At 37.6% G+C, this 16,241-nt stretch overlaps 1 protein-coding gene across 1 annotated transcript; it reads right to left on the bottom strand.

Moving 5' to 3' along the window:
* Positions 1-5,070: 5,070 nt before the first annotated feature.
* LOC142348618 (endoplasmic reticulum-Golgi intermediate compartment protein 2-like) lies at positions 5,071-15,757 on the bottom strand. The gene is made up of 3 exons (XM_075400027.1): positions 15,225-15,757; positions 6,024-6,420; positions 5,071-5,445 (listed from the first exon to the last, which is right to left on the bottom strand). The coding sequence occupies exons 1-3, from the start codon at positions 15,706-15,708 to the stop codon at positions 5,211-5,213; spliced, it is 1,116 nt and encodes a 371-aa protein (XP_075256142.1). The 5' UTR covers positions 15,709-15,757; the 3' UTR covers positions 5,071-5,210.
* Positions 15,758-16,241: the final 484 nt, after the last annotated feature.

Below are 16,241 nucleotides of genomic sequence, written 5' to 3'. Positions count from 1 at the left end.
TCCTCGATTCTCAGATGAAAGACTTCAGACATATATGATAAAGCTTTACATTTGTTTCACCGACTTTTAAAAAGGCGTCCGACGAGGCGCGACAACGGATCGTTGGATACAAGTTATTAAGCGTTTGTTGTCCATAAAGACATCAACAGAATATCTGTTGGCCATTAAGCGTATCACGTGTTCCAGAAATATTCAAGAAGCCGTTACAGTTTAATTGGAGGGATTGAAATAACAAACCTACGTTTTGATAAAGTACCCTGTCTTTGCAGAATCAGGATAAAAGCTTCACGTTTTAATATCAACAAATTCGGACAAATATTGGGACCTCAGTTTCTGTGAACCTTGTCGTACACAAACCAAAAAAAACTCCTAAAAGACTATTCTCTACCTCCCAATACTATGAATCTCTAAATTCTATTTTAATAAAAAAAAGTTGCTGCCTTTTAAAAGCTGGATTTGAAACACATGAGATGCAATGACGACAGTATAGGACTCTTGTCTGAATTTTACACTAACCTGGTCTTCCGTCTCAATCCTTGCTCTCTTCACTGCCGGTTCGTCCATCTTTACAAAATTTATCAACCCAATCTGAAATCAGATTTTTCTCCGGTCGAGCAAACAAATTTATCAGTATATATTCGGTTCTACTTCTTTTAACCCCCTATTCATTTAACCCCTATCATTTAACCCCGATTTATTCACCCCGCATGGCCAAATGATTATATTGCTATTTTAATAATCCGTATTTTATAGAAAGATTAAAATCGGGGTGAAATGATAGAGGGGTTAAAAGATAGAGGGGTTAAATGATACAGGCGTGAATAAATCGGGGTTATATGATAGGGGGTAAATGAATAGGGGTGAAAAAGCGGGACACCATATATTCAAATGTACACGTTAGAAATGTAATCTGACGTTGCATGGAGTTACCTGTTAGTTACGAACATTCAATTACTTAGCTCTTTAATGCTCAACCATTATTTGGGGGTAAAACGAAGCCCAAAATAAAGCGAATTGCGCAAAAATTCAAGTACAGACGCGAACTTTGCGTGTACACGAATGAGCTGCCATTGCTTACACAAGCTGTGGCTGAAATTAGTTATGTAAAACTAAACTAGGTCATCTGGTTTGGTATAGAAAAATCTGCCTGAACAAAACTGTGACCAAATTTTCTTCCCAAAGAGCGACCCTTTTTAAAAATATGTCATTTGGCAATTGAAACAAATAGATCTGTTTTGAATTTCGAAACATTCTCCGACGTTAGACGGCTCTTCCAAGCAGCACTTGAAATTGTGCAAATGCAATTTCTCAGCTGCGACGTTTTGCACTGATGCGTAAGGGCCCTTTTTAACCTTGTATCACACGCGACAACGTGGTTGTGAAAAATCCACCTCATAAGAATTTTTTCAAGTCATGTGGGACAAGTGAATTTGACGGTAGAAAAGAGAAACTGTTTGGGTTTTTTTCTCACAAAGGTGAAACAAAAAAAAAGAATCGATAAACAATCGTGCAAAAGAGGCTCGCGAGTTTGCTTCCGCAAAGTTAGTTCAAACCTTGCGCACTAATAATACTAGAAGCAGAAAAGAACTTGACGGAAACTTGCTCATTTGAGAGGCAAGCTGAATTGGAAACCGTAAAAATGGGTTTTTTCTTTATTTTTTATCGCCTGGCTTTAAAAGGAATAAAAACTACTCAAACAGTTATTAAGAAAACCTTCAAACAACCTTAAACCACAATGAAACTAATATTCTTTCAACAACATACTGAATTGGAAACCGTAAAAATGGGTTTTTTCTTCAAATTTTTTTAATCACCTGGCTTTAAAAGGAATAAAAACTACTGAAGAATTTACGAAAACCTTCAAACCACCTTAAACCACTAAGAAACTAATATTCTTTCACCAATATACGAAAAATGAGCTATGGTTAGCGGTGATCTTTTGTCGATCATATTAACAAAAACAAAGGTAAGAGCAGAATATGGATCTTTTTGTTCCACCGTTATTTAGTTTTCAAGAGCAGACAAGCAACGTATAATAAAAAGAAATCAATTCAAACTTAAATCTGAAGGACTGAAGTCGGACGATTTGTTTTAAACCGAGTGGACTGGGGTTGGCTTTCGTTGTGTTTTAAGGCCAGCACCACTTAATAAAAAAGAGCATAACCATGGGGGCAAAATTGCCTTCTGCACCGTGAAATTGTACTCCTTCAGCAAACTCGGTGAGTTGTGCACTTATGCAATTAGAGGTTATCAAGTTTTCAGTTTAAGTCTCGTTTATTTTCTGAGAGAAAGCTCAGAGCAAAAAGAATAGGAAAAAATCATTTTATACGGTAATTTAGTTGAAATTACGGTCAAATCTTTTATTTACCACTCCTATTCCATCATGCTTACAAGTTCCCATTGTCAAATGATTCTAAACAATATGCTTAATGTGAAGAAGTCATACAACAAAAATTTTTAATTTCTCAAAAGTTCTAAGACTAGCTAATTTACTTAGTAACCAACAAGCAGCACCTTAGAAAAACATGAATAACAGAGGCTCCATCAAATTCAATCCCTTTTGGAGTAATCCAACATATGATTTTATAGAGTTCAACAAAAATTTTCCCGATCTTAGCCATAATTAGTGTTCAGAAGACGTACCAATCAACAAATAAATTGACGGCAAGATTTTCTATGATTCAATGAAAGCAAAGAATTCAGGCAATGATACTATACAGGTGGTGTCAGTAAAATCGAATTCGGAAGTTGTGCAAAAGTCTACCTATAAACCTCCATTCTGGCCGAATGGAGGTTTGAAGGTGGACTTCCGTACAACTTCCGAACTCGATTTTACTGTCACGGCCTTTATACTATGATTGCCTGAATGCGTTGGTTCATATGACAATTGAATCATAGAAAATCCTGCTCAAAATCACCAAAGATGCTGTTCAAAACTTCCTCTCGTTTGTTTTTGCTATGCGTCTGCTAAACCTTTTTTATATGCGTCTGCTATCATGAGGTCCATCTGCAGTTCAATTCCAGTTTTCCTCTATCTACAAGTTCTCTTTTGAAAGTTTTAGGGCAATCTTTTTGCTGCTCTCAAATGAGATCTCAAATGTAAACCTCAAAATAATCGCTTCTTTTGTTGTTTCAAGAATTGAATTCGTTGAGGCTTCTTCAACTGATGTATCAACATATGACTGAAGCTTAGTAGACCAACTCAAAACAGCTGAGCTATTGTTAAGTTTTGAGTTATATCGTGAGGTTATAGTTTAGGTTCTACTTCTTTTCACCCCTAATATTTTAACCTCGATTTATTCACCCCTCTATCATTTAACCCCTATATCATTTCACCCCTCTATAATTTCATTCCGCCAATTAGCAGTCGACATTAAAGGCATGCTTTGTCATAATTAAGAGGATAAATAATCCCACGTCCGGTTGTGATAGTTTCATATCAAGTTCCACGGACCGCTAAGGCATGGCCATGGCCCGTGAGGCATGGCCAAATGATTATATTGCTAATTTAATAAGCTTTATTTTATAGAAAGATTAAAATCGAAGTGAAATAATTGAGGGGTTAAAAGATAGAGGGGTTAAAAGAAACAGGGGTGAATAAATCGGGGTTAAATGAATAGGGTTGAAAAAGAGGGACACCATATTTAAAGTTATAATTTTCCTATGGTTTAAAATTCTTGCCCAATCGTCCTCTCAATACCATTCCAATGTTGATATTAATTCGCGATTACAAAATTCATTATAAATTTATTAATTACTAATTAATTTTTTAACCACCAATAATTTACGAGAAATTTCGTATCGGTAATTCATTTTAACAAATTATTTTTGCAAGAATAAGCCAGATAGAACCAAAGTGGCAAAATAAGGACAAAAACTAAATGTTCAGAAATATTAAAATCTCAGTATGTCCTACAAGAGAAGTAGATTAAAATTCTACAGTTAATAAATTCTACGCTTTTCTTTTGCTATCTTTTTTGATTTCAACAACAAAAAATAAACTGATCGGCAAAAAATGGTGGATTAAAAAAACATTTCGGCAAATAGTTCTTCGTCAATGTGTGGTGGCAGGAAAAAATTGTTTGCTTAGTGAAAACATAAACCGACAAATGTCGGAAGAATTGCTCTTGAACGACAGGCGAGGCAATTTAATTCATGGTCTTTAGTCTAGATCAATTTTTCTTTATGGGTGCAAAAACTTTGTCCACCCTCACTAACCACAGTTAATTTTGCTATGCTGCAACCGATTTTATATTAGCAACTTCGGAGCACTAGAGATCACTCAAAAATGATGAACGAAAGCGTAAAAAAGTCACTTGAGAAGTCAGAGAATGTTCTAGAAGAAAGCGCAAAATTGTCAAGCGAAAGATTTGCATTAAAAAAAGACACACACGTTTACAATAATTGCTATAAACTGCGTTCAAGAGTAATTAAAAACAATCGATAGAAGATGTCCCGGCTCCAACAAATTTGTTGGCAAAATGATTGTCACATGTTGAAATGCCCAACTCACTCTACAAAACAAAATCAGCTAAATCTGTGAGAAAAATATTGCGTACGGAATACTGACAGCAATTATTATAAGAGCAAAAAGGGAGTTTCTTTTAGAATGAATTTTAAAATAACTAAAATAGCACCCAATGAAACAAAAATTTACAATTTAAACAACACACAATAGAACTTTTATAGCTTTGTTTTCATTTGATTTAAGTACTCTTGAGTAACAATAATTATGATTAACTATTACGGGTACACAATATATCTTTGGCAAGTTTAGTGTTCGAGTAGAACACAAACATAACATGAAGTTTATTATACAACATAAAGGGTATCCAACATTTATAATAATACGAAGTCTAAATTGAACAACCGATGAAATAGCCATGTTTCGGGAAAAAACTGCTTCCTTGGCATTTTCAAAATTGATTTTTACCACAAAAGAGTTGAGACTCATTTTAGATCAGCTATCAGAAGGTACGCCGAAATAGATAAAAGATTTCGGTGTTGAACCGATTTCGGGGTGAAATGACTGAGGGGTGATTATATACGGGGTTAAATAAATCGGGGTGAAAAGAAGTAGAACCCGTATTGGCTATCTGCTCCACAGAAACAAAACTGATATTCAATTTTCCAGAATACAACAATTATATAAGCAGAAAAGTGCGAAGGAAACAGTTTATTATGTTTCTTTGGACCGTCTAAATATATGTTCACTTATCATCCGAGCGACCTTTACAAGTTACAAAATCAAATGCGAAGAAAAAGAAACTGGAGAGTGAGAAAGCACCGCCGATAATGCCAACAATTCGGACTAGAAATTGCACTAATGGTTTTCGCTTCTCTTTCGCAATGATTTGAAGCGAGGCAAAGTCGTACTTGAAGAAGATTCCCGCCTGACCATGGACTCCGTGTGCATGGTTTATTATCTTCTCTTTCTCCGTTACACTGAAACAAAAAAAATCAAGTTGACAACTATTAACGAACATCACCGACCAACATTGGGCGAATTCATCTAAAAGCAAATTGACGAGGTGTTGGCTTCGATAGTATGCAGCTTAAGCTTAACTAAGCTAGCCTTACGTAAACTTAGAGGTTACGCCCTTGCACCGTTTTTGAGGACGAAGGGTTAAATTGTCAGAAAAAAATTGACCAAGCGAAAAAAATGGATGAAAAAGATAAGCAAGACCCAAAATAATAGATACAAACTTTGTGTGACAGAAATTAACAACCAATAATAACTTCTTCAAGTAAGTTACAGTTACAGAAGCGTAAATTAAGCAAATTTTGGTGTTATATAATGGTGTAAATGCCATACATCCACAAATTTAAGTCACACCCAAATCTGCGCATATGATATCTGTTTCCTTGTACTTTACGAAACTTATCCTTTAAATCTTTAACTCTCCCTTCTCATTGAGTGAGATGGGTACCAATGGGTGGTCGTCCCCTTTAATTGTGTGCTTGCGATGATTTAATCAGTCGAAAAAAATGCCCGAAATCAGTAAAAAAAACTTGATCATTACCTAAATCTGTAAGTCTTCACTTTGTGGTTGAATGTCTCGATTGAAACAGGCACAACTGTAATCCTATACTGGAACTCCTGTAACGCCTCTTGTGTAATCTTCAGTTCACTGTCTAAGGCACCAACTAACGGTGCCTTCACATAACCAAACGAAAAGTGGTCAATTCTGTGGGAAAAATTATAGTGGTTATATCCTGGCATTTGGATATGAGCGTGGAAACTTCCACCAATTCCAAGGTTGATCTGTTTTCCAGATATGATATGAAGAGTTCCAGCGTGTCGGTTCACCAGAATTGTGCCGTTGAAGCGACAGGCTTTGAAAGAAGTGCGTTTGCCGTCTTTATCAAGGACAGCAACATCTTTTGTAACCATTTGCATGTTGGGCAACTCATCACCGTCTAAATATCAAAAAAGATTTAAACATAGAACTTAAACGATGTACTAGTTTCTGTATAATTTTTCCACCGAAGACAAGGCTGTAGATCTTTTGGCAATAGGACAAAAAATGATTCTCTATCGTCGAAGTATATGAATAAGTTATTTTGACGGTATGGCAGGGAATCAGATTGCAGAATACCTTCGGTACAATTCATAAACTTTGAAACCGCAAATTTGAAAACATTTAACGTTGAATTTAATAAGGGTGAAACTAGGGGGAAAGAAAGACATTAGATTACAAACTCATAAAAATTCAAACACAGTAACGCATTTTCAAACAAAACCATGTGCACATTTTTCCGACAATGCACAGAGGAAAGAGCAATGAATTATTCGAACGCATTTAAAAATAATTGAACATCAACTCTATTCCTAGAATACTTAAAGTTGTTTTGACATTTGAGAGCTCGCGGAACATTTAATTTGATTTTAATTAGTATTTATAAATTACATCTGTTCTGAATGGTACAATTTACCTCATTGATTATAGATTAGTTTTACCTGTTACAAAAATTTAACAACCACACAAACCAGGCCACCTATGTGACCACTATATGCTTGTCACCTTTTGGGTGACATTTTGACTGCACTGATATCTTGACTTTTCAATTGCACAGTCTGACAATTTCGGTTTGATCGATTATCTTTACCAGCCTTTGATTCCTCAGCTTTACTCTTGCTTGGTGTTCAGCCGCTCTTTTCGGTATCAGTACTGTCCGTAATAACGGCACTCAGATAAGAACGATAGTTTAGGAAATTAAAGTGACTGACCTTCCACGATAAAGGCACTCCACCTTTCCTAAATTCAACACCATTTAGTCTATTTTCAAGGACACATTGACTTTGAGAACCCAACAAATTTAATTAAGACTGCGATAAATCATTTGCTGGTTTGAACAACATTCTCCAGTCTAGCAATGCCGAACTAAAAAAACTCGAAATATTTTGCAGCGAAATTGCACCTCGTGAATGTGGAAATTGTATGGATCTTCAACCATCCAGTAGCTCCTCATTTCCGAGGACTTTGCGAGCAATTAGTGCAGCTATTTAAACTCTCTTTCTTTAAGGTCATCGGATCAAGAACGCTTAACGATCAAATTTTATTGCCCCTTTTTGCCTATGATGTTTACCCTTTGCCTATAACACCGAACTACTTATATTATAGGTAGGTCTTCCATCAACTTGCCTCCTGGCGTTTGTATCGGAGACGAAAAGAACATCTCAAAAGCTTGGCGTACAACGCAGCAAATAGCTACTCCCTTCTGGTATCAATATTTGCGAGCATCTTCCAGGCCAACAAATTCGTTCCAAATGGAACAAAAATTCCAGTAACATGAAAGTCGATGATTTAGTATGGATCCTTGAGGACTTCACCCCCAAGGCATTCGGCCTGATCCAAGTATTTGCAGGAGATGATGGGATCGTTCGATCAGTCAAGCAAAAACTCCAAGCAGTCAACGCATTAGGCCAGTCGTAAAACTGAGCAGGCTTTTTCCCGACTATACCTCGATTTCTAAATCCTTGATTGCGTTATATGCCAACATCAACTTTTCGGTTAATTATTGAAAATGAATTCGACACACCCTATCACCATCCCGTTATAAACTATTACTTCGTCTCGAAGCCATCTTTCTCCCACTTGGCTCTTTGATTATTCCGGTTACTAATTTCGATGACTCGTTTTCACCAACCATCAGATTACATTTGTAACCTTATTTGAATACCGTTATTTCGAAGTTTTGTAATCATTTAGCTTGATGAATGATTCAACACGTTGCCCTTCAACTGTATTATTCATTCCTTTGCAATACTGCAAATGGGACCGGCAACCTCAAGGACACGTTTGACTTTTGCTCGATATCGGAAAAAAGGGCCGGCAAAAAATCAACATAACAATCATCCTCAAACTGGACGGAAGTAGCTGGCTTCCGAAAACTGCAACAAAATCAATCGAAACAAATAAAACTGCATTATTAAACATAGCTGGCAGATTGCCAGAAAAAAGCCGCAATAGCTTTGTAGATCTGAAGTCTAAAAACATAGCCGACAGATTGCCGGAATAGCTGCGAAATAGACTTGCGTGCCGTAAATTACAGATGGAAAAAGATACAGAAGTGAGTTGATAATAGTTATCGCCGCCGCCTATAAAACTTAAGTTTAATTCAAGGGAGGTTGTCTTTGGGTGCAAAAAATTTTTCACTGCCGCGGCTCGAACCGGCGATCTCCGGATTAAAAGCCAGTCGCCTTAACCACTCGGCTGTCGGAACATACAATTTGTTTTATTACAACCAACTTTGTTTTAGCAACAGATAACTTCTGAATAACCGCAATTTAGGTCACACAGAAAGCGTGAAATCAAGCGCGAGAAAACCATTTAAGCAATGACGAGACAGCATGTTCTAGCATTTAAGCAGTGACGAGACAGAATATTCTAGAACAAATGTAAAACGAAAATGGAGCGTCAGACGACGAAACAAAAAAAAACCAAGAGCACCGCAATATAGCTACGCTCAGCTTACAGCTTCGCAGCTATTAAAAAAACATTCAAAAAAGGCAGACCAAAAAACTAGTCTTTTCATTGAAGGCTGAGATGTAAAATTTTGATTACGAATCTGTATGTTATTGCTGCCTCTATTCGCTGCGCTTAAATAACCTTCAATTAAAGTGACACAATCGAAGTCATTTTTGAGAGTGAGGTAAGTCAAGTGTGACAAAAATTTAATCACGCGAATGAACAAAAAAAACTCGCTCCACTAAGAGCAAAAAATGACGTCACGCACTTACTTCAGATGAAATTGCATGAACGAATGAACAAAAAGCAGATTTGAAAAGGTTGTGACGTCATGTGGTCGTAACAAAAATCGCGACGACGAAAAAAAACCAAGAGAAGGCCAATAATAGCCCCAGCTATCGTTGTGCGGCTATTAATAAAAAAAAAGTTCGAAAATCACAAGATCTAATTAACCCCTCCTACCATAATTCAATAAAATTTATTAAGCGTATAGCTCAACTCAAAGAGTTGGTACGTTTAAAATTTTGATATGTAGTAATCATGTCTCGTAATCGATTTTCTGTGATGCGAGGAGCATCAAGTCTACGGGTCAAGATTATGAAGAATCTGAGAAAGCTTGAGGAGACTAAGCGGTTAAAATTGGCACATGGGATTCGAAAAGGCATGGGATTCAAGGAGACGGGGGTAGTGTAAAACAATTATTTTGAGACTTTCCACAGTCGGTCAACCGAGTTGATATACCTCATGAGGTTTACAGCAGGAAATGACTGAGCCATTCATGTGGCAGCTGAGTAAGAATCGTGGAACAAAATAGAGATTGTCATCTTTATATTTTATTTTTGCCTGTTTTGTCAGTATTTATATGTTTTCAATTCAGTGTTGATCAAAAAGATTGCTACTTGAATCCACTTAAGCTGAATAATTGCAAAAAAGTAAATCCGGAATTCTTAAAACCACGGTGAAGATACTTCAGCTACTAATTAGGGGAGAAAAATTAGCCGTTCTTCTAAAAGAAAGCTAGCGATTGTTTGTCAGGATTGAACTTTATTTGAATGTATTTGTTGACACACGTCAGTCTTTCCTTGGAACGAGTTGGAGGAATGTCACGGACGCATACTCCTTGGACGGTTCAAATGATGTTGACCAGTTTTGTTCCTCTTGTCCAGAAGTAGCTTTGGATGTTTTCGCCTTTTGATATTTCTGGTGTAGAAAGCAGTTGTTCCTATTCTTCTCCTGAATGATTCCGTACTTGCAATTTTTTGTACTTATGCGGGACAATTGATATGGAAGAGATTGTCAACGACGTCAAGGAACACTAGAAAACGGAGTTCACGATACCTGGACAATGGTAGCAGCATCAGTCTAATCTTAAACTTCACTTGGTAGGTGTTGCGAATCTAGGCGGTTGCTTTTTCGGATGGCTTCAATAGTATTTAGGTCGCTCTTCGAGGGTTTTCAAAGGATATATCCTTACTTCAAGATAGGGATAATATCTTTTCTGCGTATATGTTTTCGATTGCCATTGGTCCTGGTGAAACACTTCTGATCATCTTGAGCCTCGCTACCTTTACTAGTTCAAAATGTTGATGTACATCAGATCCTTTAATATGACTATCCAATTTTCTTTCTCCACTTCCAGGTTTTTGGGCATTTGCTGACTTTGGCTGTCTTTGTTTGGAGAGTGTTGTCATTTGTAATTAGGATCTTGTAGTCGGTCTCCCTAGCCGATGCAGGTTCACATGATACAGTCCGATTGGTAATTTTTGAATACATTTAATTGTGTGCAGCCCAAAGACAAAATCCTCGAGGAACTTGACTTAAGGCAGCTTTCGTAGGGCAAAAGTTCTTCAGGTAAGTTAGCGTTGAAACTAGGTCCAAAGGTACGTTTTGGAGTACAATATCTGACAGTTTTCAATCCGTTTTCCTCGACATTTGTTGTCACTGGATTCTTGAAGCCGAGGTAGAGAGCGGAGAGGTCGATGACCTGTTAGTTCCTTACAATTTACTCGTCGCTGTCCTAGCGAGTGTGGACCAGAGTCGCTCCAAGCTAGAGGTAACTGTTTTCAGCAGCCGATGATGTAGAAGTTATGCCCGGGATTTACATAGCCATTTGGCTAAGTAGTCGAGTTGTTGGTCAATGGTAGTTTGTCTAGGTAACAACATATTAAATTGCTCGTTAAAAAGCTTCTAATTTTCCTGTGTGGCTTTTTTCTAAAGCCACTTTTCAGAGGGTTATGACAATCACTTAATGTTGGACTTCGGCAATTTTTGAATCCTCATTACTTTGAATCTTTAAGTGTCGTTCTTCACTTTTGTCGGTCGACAAGTTTCTATCTCGAGATTCAGTTAAAATTAATAATTCTTGGGAAACTCAGAAGTAAAAAAACTTTAAATACAATTCCGTTCGTTATTTAGTTGATTCCCATCATGGGGAGTTCTTCATCCAGTCAACGGTTGTCAAGGTCCCGCTTCGTGCGGTCTCAGCAGTCGCAACAACAACAGTACTCTTCAAAGGAATTGTTTGTCTGGATCCAACTTCATTACAAATTATTTGTTGACACAGGTCAGTGGAGAAACGTCACCAACGCATACTAGGAAGGTTCGGTTAATGTCGACCAGCTTTGTTCACCTTGTACAGAAGTCGCTTTGCTGTATTTCCCTTTTGATATTTCTGGTGCCGAAAGCTGTTGTTCTTTTTCTGGCTGCTTCAATATTTGCATTTTTTGTATTTAAGCAGGACAATCGATGTCTTAGAGATTCTGTTCGGAACATATGCTGATTTGACTTGGGCAGTCTTTGTTTGGAGAGTGGTGTCATTTGTAATTAGGATCTTGTAGTCTCCCTAGCCCATGCATGTTCACATGATGCAGTCCGATAGGTAATTTTTGAATACATTTAATTGTGCGCGGCCCAAAGACAAATTCATCGAGGAACTTGACTTAAGGCAGCTTTCGTAGGGCAAAAGTCCATCGGGTAAGTTAGCTGTGAAACTAGGTCCAAAGGTACGTTTTGGAGTACAAAATCTGACAATTTTCTATCAGTATTTAAGCAGGACAATCGATGTCTTAAGAGATTCTGTTCGGAACATATGCTGATTTGACTTGGGCAGTCTTTGTTTGGAGAGTGGTGTCATTTGTAATTAGGATCTTGTAGTCTTCCTAGCCCATGCATGTTCACATGATGCAGTTCGATAGGTAATTTTTGAATACATTTAATTGTGTGCGGCCCAAAGACAAATTCATCGAGGAACTTGACTTAAGGCAGCTTTCGTAGGGCAAAAGTCCATCGGGTAAGTTAGCTGTGAAACTAGGTCCAAAGGTACGTTTTGGAGTACAATATCTGACAATTTTCTATCAGTTTTCCTCGACATTTGTTGTCACTGGATTCTTGAAGCCGAGGTAGAGAGCGGAGAGGTCGATGACCTGTTAGTTCCTTACAATTGCTCGTCGCTTTCCTAGCGAGTGTGGACCAGAGTCGCTTTCTCCAAGCTAGAGGTAACTGTTTTCTACAGCCGATGATGTTGAAGTTATGCTCGGGAATTACGAAGCCATTTGGCTAAGTAGTCTGGTTGTTGGTCGATTGTAGTTTGTCTGGGTAACATATTAAATTTCTCGTTAAAAAGCTTCAAACTTTCCTGATTGTCGTCTTCCTCTCAAGCCACTTTTCAGAGGGTTATGACAATCCCTTAACGTTGGCCTTCAGGTACTTTTGAATGAATCTTCATGACTTTGAACATTGAGTCTTTAAGTGTCGTTCTTCACTTTTGTCGGTCGGCAAGTTTCTATCTCGAGATTCAGTTGTTCAACTTATTATTGGTTGGTATCTCTTAATACTGGCACTAGCGTCTGTCGCTTGTTCAGATTGGATGTCTGACTTGTGACACAGAGAGATTGATTTGCCCTGTGTAGTCTTTTGGGGATGAACAGTTTGAAAGTCATTTTTATTTAAGTTTAACTGGTCACAGGTCAATTGAAGCGGAAGTCACGCCATGCGCTAGCTTGTTGGATAAGAACTACTAGTGACTCGCTTATCAAAAAATTTTTCAATCGACGTTTGAATAGCTGTTAAACATAGATCTGTATCTCGCATGTACAATGGTAGTGAATTCTACTTCAACGATAGATGATTAAAGAATGATTTAGAACAGGATGAAACAGATAGAATATTCCATATAAAAATTATTTACTTAGTACGCCTGTTAATCCTATAGCTCTCCGTAGGTAATTTAGGCTGTTGCTGAAAGGCTCCTCTCATATTTCTAATGTATTGGAAGTAGTACGTTAAAGTTTTCAACTGGATCAGCTGTCATATACCGATTACATTTTACGTTTTCTTATTTCATTTGAGGTCTTGATACTTGTTCAAAAATACACACTTCATCCCTTTCTCAAAAGAAATCACCAAAGTTCAACTGATTTGAAAGAGACGAGGCAGAGTACTTTTAATGACTTATGACAAGCGCGTGAAAAAGCATGAGTAATAATGTGGTGGTAAATCTATGTTGTACAGTTTCAATAACTTTGAAACCAACAGCTATATTTTTTCACTTGTTTTTGAAAACAAAGGTGGCTGTCTATGATAACAACTAACTATTTACACCCACAGCTTTGATTTTTTACTATTGCTGTTCATACAACTACAGCGTCAGAATCGTTGAGCCTGTTATCCTTTTGCGCGAGAACTGAACAAACTATTTTGGCGTTCGAATTTACCCTATTGAAATAAAAGTAAGTTTCCGAATTTTTAAAGTTTTCCTGTAAAGAGTTTAATGCAAAATCGGAGCTTTCTGACTACGAAACAATAAACAACCATCCTCAATCTGCAAAGTTTTCCGGTTTCTTGTACTTGCTCTGGGAGGTCGTTATTACATGTAAGTTGAAAAGAAGTAGTCCTAAAACTGTCCCGCGAAAAACACCTTGCTTTAGCTCAATCCAATTTGATAAAAATCCAATAACACAAACTTGTGGCATGCGATCCGTAAGAAAACATTTCACGCCCCTGTAATGCAAAGTTGGTTTAGAGATTGTAATTTTTCAATGGGATTCGGAGCAATAACTAGTCGAAAGTTTTAGATGAGTCGAGCAACCATTATCAGATTCATGTTGGACTGCTTCAATGAAAAATAGAACAGCACCTTGTGCTGATACCATACGTCGAAAACTAAATTGAAGCGGCGATAGTAATTTCCTACTCTCAATATAACTTAGGACTTGTTGTAATTATTGAGATAGAACGATGGCTTACACGGTCCATTGTGTCATTTTTTAATATAATTTGATGTCACGACAGCCCTTCTGAGCATCGTAGGAAAATAACAGTCATTAAGACATTGATTTATAATAACGTCAGGTGGGGGCTGAGATTTGCTTACAATCAATAATAGCCCAAGCGGGTACTTTACAAGGACCAGTGGGCTTGTGGTGATTTAGCTCTATGATGACATCAAAACAATCTTTTTCTTATATTGGCCAAAAAACAAAGAAACGCCGACATCATAACATGGTGTTTGTTCATTTTTCTTGCCAAAATGCTTCACTAGGTTTGAGAACACAAAATTGAAATATTCAGCAATTTTTTTTGGCAACAATCATTTCACCGAATTTTTTACTGCAGTTATATTTACAGCTTGCTTAATTGTGCCCCTAACATTATTGATAGAGCGCCAGCAATCTTTAGCAGTACTAAGGGAGATGAACAGTTCCAGGAGATCTTCTGTTTTTCTTTCAATATATTGGACTGATACTTGCGCTTTTCGCTGATCATAGCGGCAATCCTAAAAGAGCATCCGCTGCAGTAGGTCATGCTACGCTGGTGCGGGCAAACACAAGAGTGTTGAATGAGCTCTGCTTTACGTCAGTAACGCTCTTTATAATTTTTTAGTAGACCGGACGAACACCTGAAATCTCACCCCGATTAAGTATTAGTAGCATATTGATTCTTAATCGGGATGTGATTTCAGGTGTTTGTCCGGTCTACTAGTCGCTCAGATACCTACGGTTGTCTCACAACTTGTTTTCAGTTTTAATGACCGCATTTTAGAATACATGCACGCGTGCAACATTAAGACCAGGTTTTGAATTAATGAATCTTATTTGTAACGGGGAGCTCGACACTTCATCAACTGGTTCAGGCTCCGAAAACCCAGCAACGAGAAAAGAGAAACAGGCCATTATGCGATGATGAAACCATTTGAAGAAATTATATTGCTCATCAAATTCTGGAGATAATATATTTTAACGGAATGCTACTCACTGTCAATTCTTTTAAAGATGATTTCTTCTATGGAAGTTGTGCTGTTAGCTTGCCTCGCTCTCCTTCGCGTTAAAAATGAGTGCATTCTAGCTTGATCTTCATCCATCTCGAAATGAACCGAAGTTGAGGGAAACGCATCACCAGCAAAAGAGGTCTGACTGATATGGTCGTATACATCAGCATCGATCATACCACATGGAGAAGCAACCGTTATATCAATATTGAGCTCAATTTTAGGGTGAACTTCCAAGTTCACTGCATATTCGTAATCTATGTGCGTTCCCATAAAATATTGTATTTCGAGGATGACCATGATAATTATAAATAGAAACGTAACAAGAGCAAGTCCACCACCAGATCGGGATGTTGTTTGGAAATCGGCATCAATTTTTGGAAACGCATCAAGCCTGGCGAAAAGATTTTGAGCTGAGTCCAAGGAAGCTGCTTGCGAGTCTTTTCTCGGTCGCCGGTGTCTAACTTCCATAATAATCACCAAGAGCTCATTTTTCTTCTTAAACAATAGTTTTGTCTGGACTAATTGTGATAAACATATTAAATATCCGCCTTCTATTTAAAGATCAGAAGGTTCACCCCTGCATAGAGCACCATCTTTGGTATCGAACTAAACCAGCTGAAAAGGTTGAGAAAGTTTCGAGTCGGCAGAAACGAAGACAAAAGGAGGCAAACATAAAAGGCCAAACCGAAAGCAATAAAAAATATAAAAAGTTTAATTAAAAAAAACTGATCTTTTCCATTTGTGTCCCCCCCAGCATGTTATGCACCCCCCCCCCAATTACAAAGCACGTCCCACTATATAGTAAATCGTTATGTGAAAATATGACATGTGCGTCTGGGGGATGCAAATAATATGCACCTACTAAGCTTGGGGGGGGGGGACCTACTAAAAACAATGAGAAGAGAGAATTTAGGATTCTGGGGTTTGCACAAGGGTTTGCAGCCGTCATTCACACAGGGGTTTGCAGCCGTCAATTAAGGATGGAATGGGCCACTTCCTCA

This window comes from Convolutriloba macropyga, chromosome 10, assembly GCF_964194025.1.
Source record: "Convolutriloba macropyga chromosome 10, txConMacr16.3, whole genome shotgun sequence".
Taxonomy (NCBI): domain Eukaryota; kingdom Metazoa; phylum Xenacoelomorpha; order Acoela; family Convolutidae; genus Convolutriloba; species Convolutriloba macropyga.
This window is presented reverse-complemented; position numbering and strand designations above follow the sequence as displayed.

Bases quoted from the DNA above. Each gene is read 5' to 3' on its own strand.
- LOC142348618 (XM_075400027.1), bottom strand. From the start codon at position 15,708: ATGGAAGTTAGACACCGGCGACCGAGAAAAGACTCGCAAGCAGCTTCC. The intron at 6,421-15,224 runs GTGAGTAGCATT...TTTGATATTTAG, and splicing joins CATCTTTAAAAGAATTGACA to ACGGTGATGAGTTGCCCAAC. The intron at 5,446-6,023 runs GTAATGATCAAG...TTTTTGTTTCAG, and splicing joins GTGAAGACTTACAGATTTAG to TGTAACGGAGAAAGAGAAGA.